At 41.3% G+C, this 1,587-nt stretch overlaps 1 protein-coding gene across 6 annotated transcripts in view; it reads right to left on the reverse strand.

Annotated features, from left to right (window-relative positions):
* The window catches only part of SOX6 (SRY-box transcription factor 6), a 202,306-nt gene that overhangs the window by 119,878 nt on the left and 80,841 nt on the right, over positions 1–1,587 (reverse strand). The window contains exon 1 of one of the 6 annotated variants that reach the window (XM_072422368.1): positions 589–890. The exons of the other annotated variants lie outside the window; for them this stretch is intronic. Within the exon in view, the coding sequence (XP_072278469.1) occupies positions 589–656 (68 nt within the window). The 5' untranslated portion in view covers positions 657–890. Of the gene's footprint in view, positions 1–588; positions 891–1,587 lie in introns of those variants that run through there. 6 annotated transcript variants of the gene reach the window in all.

Below are 1,587 nucleotides of genomic sequence, written 5' to 3' on the forward strand. Positions count from 1 at the left end.
GTGCAGGAGTTACCCCAATACACGACCACACCACAGGTGACTTACTAACAATGCAATATATCCAATGACATGAAACATCAAACCAATCATAATCTGCTTATTTATTAATTGTTGTTGATTGATATTTGGGTAAAATGATAGATATTGCAATAAAAGGACAGAGAATTGGACAGCGTATGTCTGACATGATGACACCATGATAAATGCAGCCTATAGCTGGACTTATATATTATTTCGGACTCCCCTCCAAGGAAGATTCACATTTTGGAGACACATCCAAGGCAGTGCATGGAATCTTAGCAGAGTTGGGCACAATATCTGCCATTAATAGGAGCAGAATTTACCAAAAGATTTATGGGGTAGGAGAGCATCTGTGACCCCCGGGGTCCCTCTGTGACTACAGATCTAAGAGGTTTACAGCTCCTATTCCACAATCTACAGAAATAGTCCAAAGCATGGAAATGCCAAAAAAAGCAGCTTCAATAAACGTCTTCTGGCAGCCGGCCCAAAATTCACACCCAGCACACTGCGCACATAAAACAAACAATTAATGGGCAGAAGTTGGCCCGTGTTGGAAGGAGAACTCACTGGCAGTGCAGAATATTCCCTCCATGTCTCACCATGACTTCAGCCCGGAGCTCCGCACACGTCCGCATGGAGCAGCTACTGAGAGCAAAGTCTGCGCAGTCCTTGTTAGGACCAGCTGGTCACTATACCCGGATCAAGTAACACAAATGTTCGAATGTCCCAGGCCATATACCATTACACCCGTCACAAGTATATACAACCGCATGCCGAGTACCAATCCTGAAATGTCCCATTGTGGGTCCCCCCACAAGAAGGGGCAATGCAAGAAAAATGGGTAACAAGCGCCGGGCTCGTCATCACTTTACTGATAGGGGTTGCTGAAGCATTGGGAAGCACAGGGACAACATTGGTTTTTATAGGTTCTATTTATAAAACAAGGAATCAGACATTCCCTTGTGTGAATCTTCCTGGGTTATGTGTTTCAATGGCAGTAACTGATTCCCACCAGGGAATGTCAGATTCCCGGTTTTATAAATAGAGCCCTATATATATCTCATAATTTATTTAGTTTTTATGTACGATGCACTTTTCATGATTTTTTTACTTGTTGTATGTGGTTTGTATTATTATTCACCGGTGAAAGGTTTCATGCTGTGAATATAGCAGGACTGGCACATAGATATAATACACAAGAATTATATATCAGTGAGGTCTGAATTTATAAACATTAACATCTGGTACAAAGATTCACAAATAACATATTCACATTTTATTCATCATGTGTGACAATATTCACAGATGGGTGAGACGTCTGTACAATGTATATAATGTATAAGAAATCAGCCCGCTGATAAACAAACGCAGACACAGAAACACCCACCAAGGACGACGCCATGTTCATAGAAACGTTATCAGCAACACAAGAATGACATTAAAATGAAGTTTAATATCACAAAGTCAGAAATCGTGTGATGTCAGCGGTAATCTTATCCGGACACACGGGGAATTCGGAGAACAAACCCACCAAGAAGTCTTATCTGAATGTTCACATTTATTGCC

Source organism: Pyxicephalus adspersus, chromosome 9 (genome assembly GCF_032062135.1).
Source record: "Pyxicephalus adspersus chromosome 9, UCB_Pads_2.0, whole genome shotgun sequence".
NCBI lineage: Eukaryota > Metazoa > Chordata > Amphibia > Anura > Pyxicephalidae > Pyxicephalus > Pyxicephalus adspersus.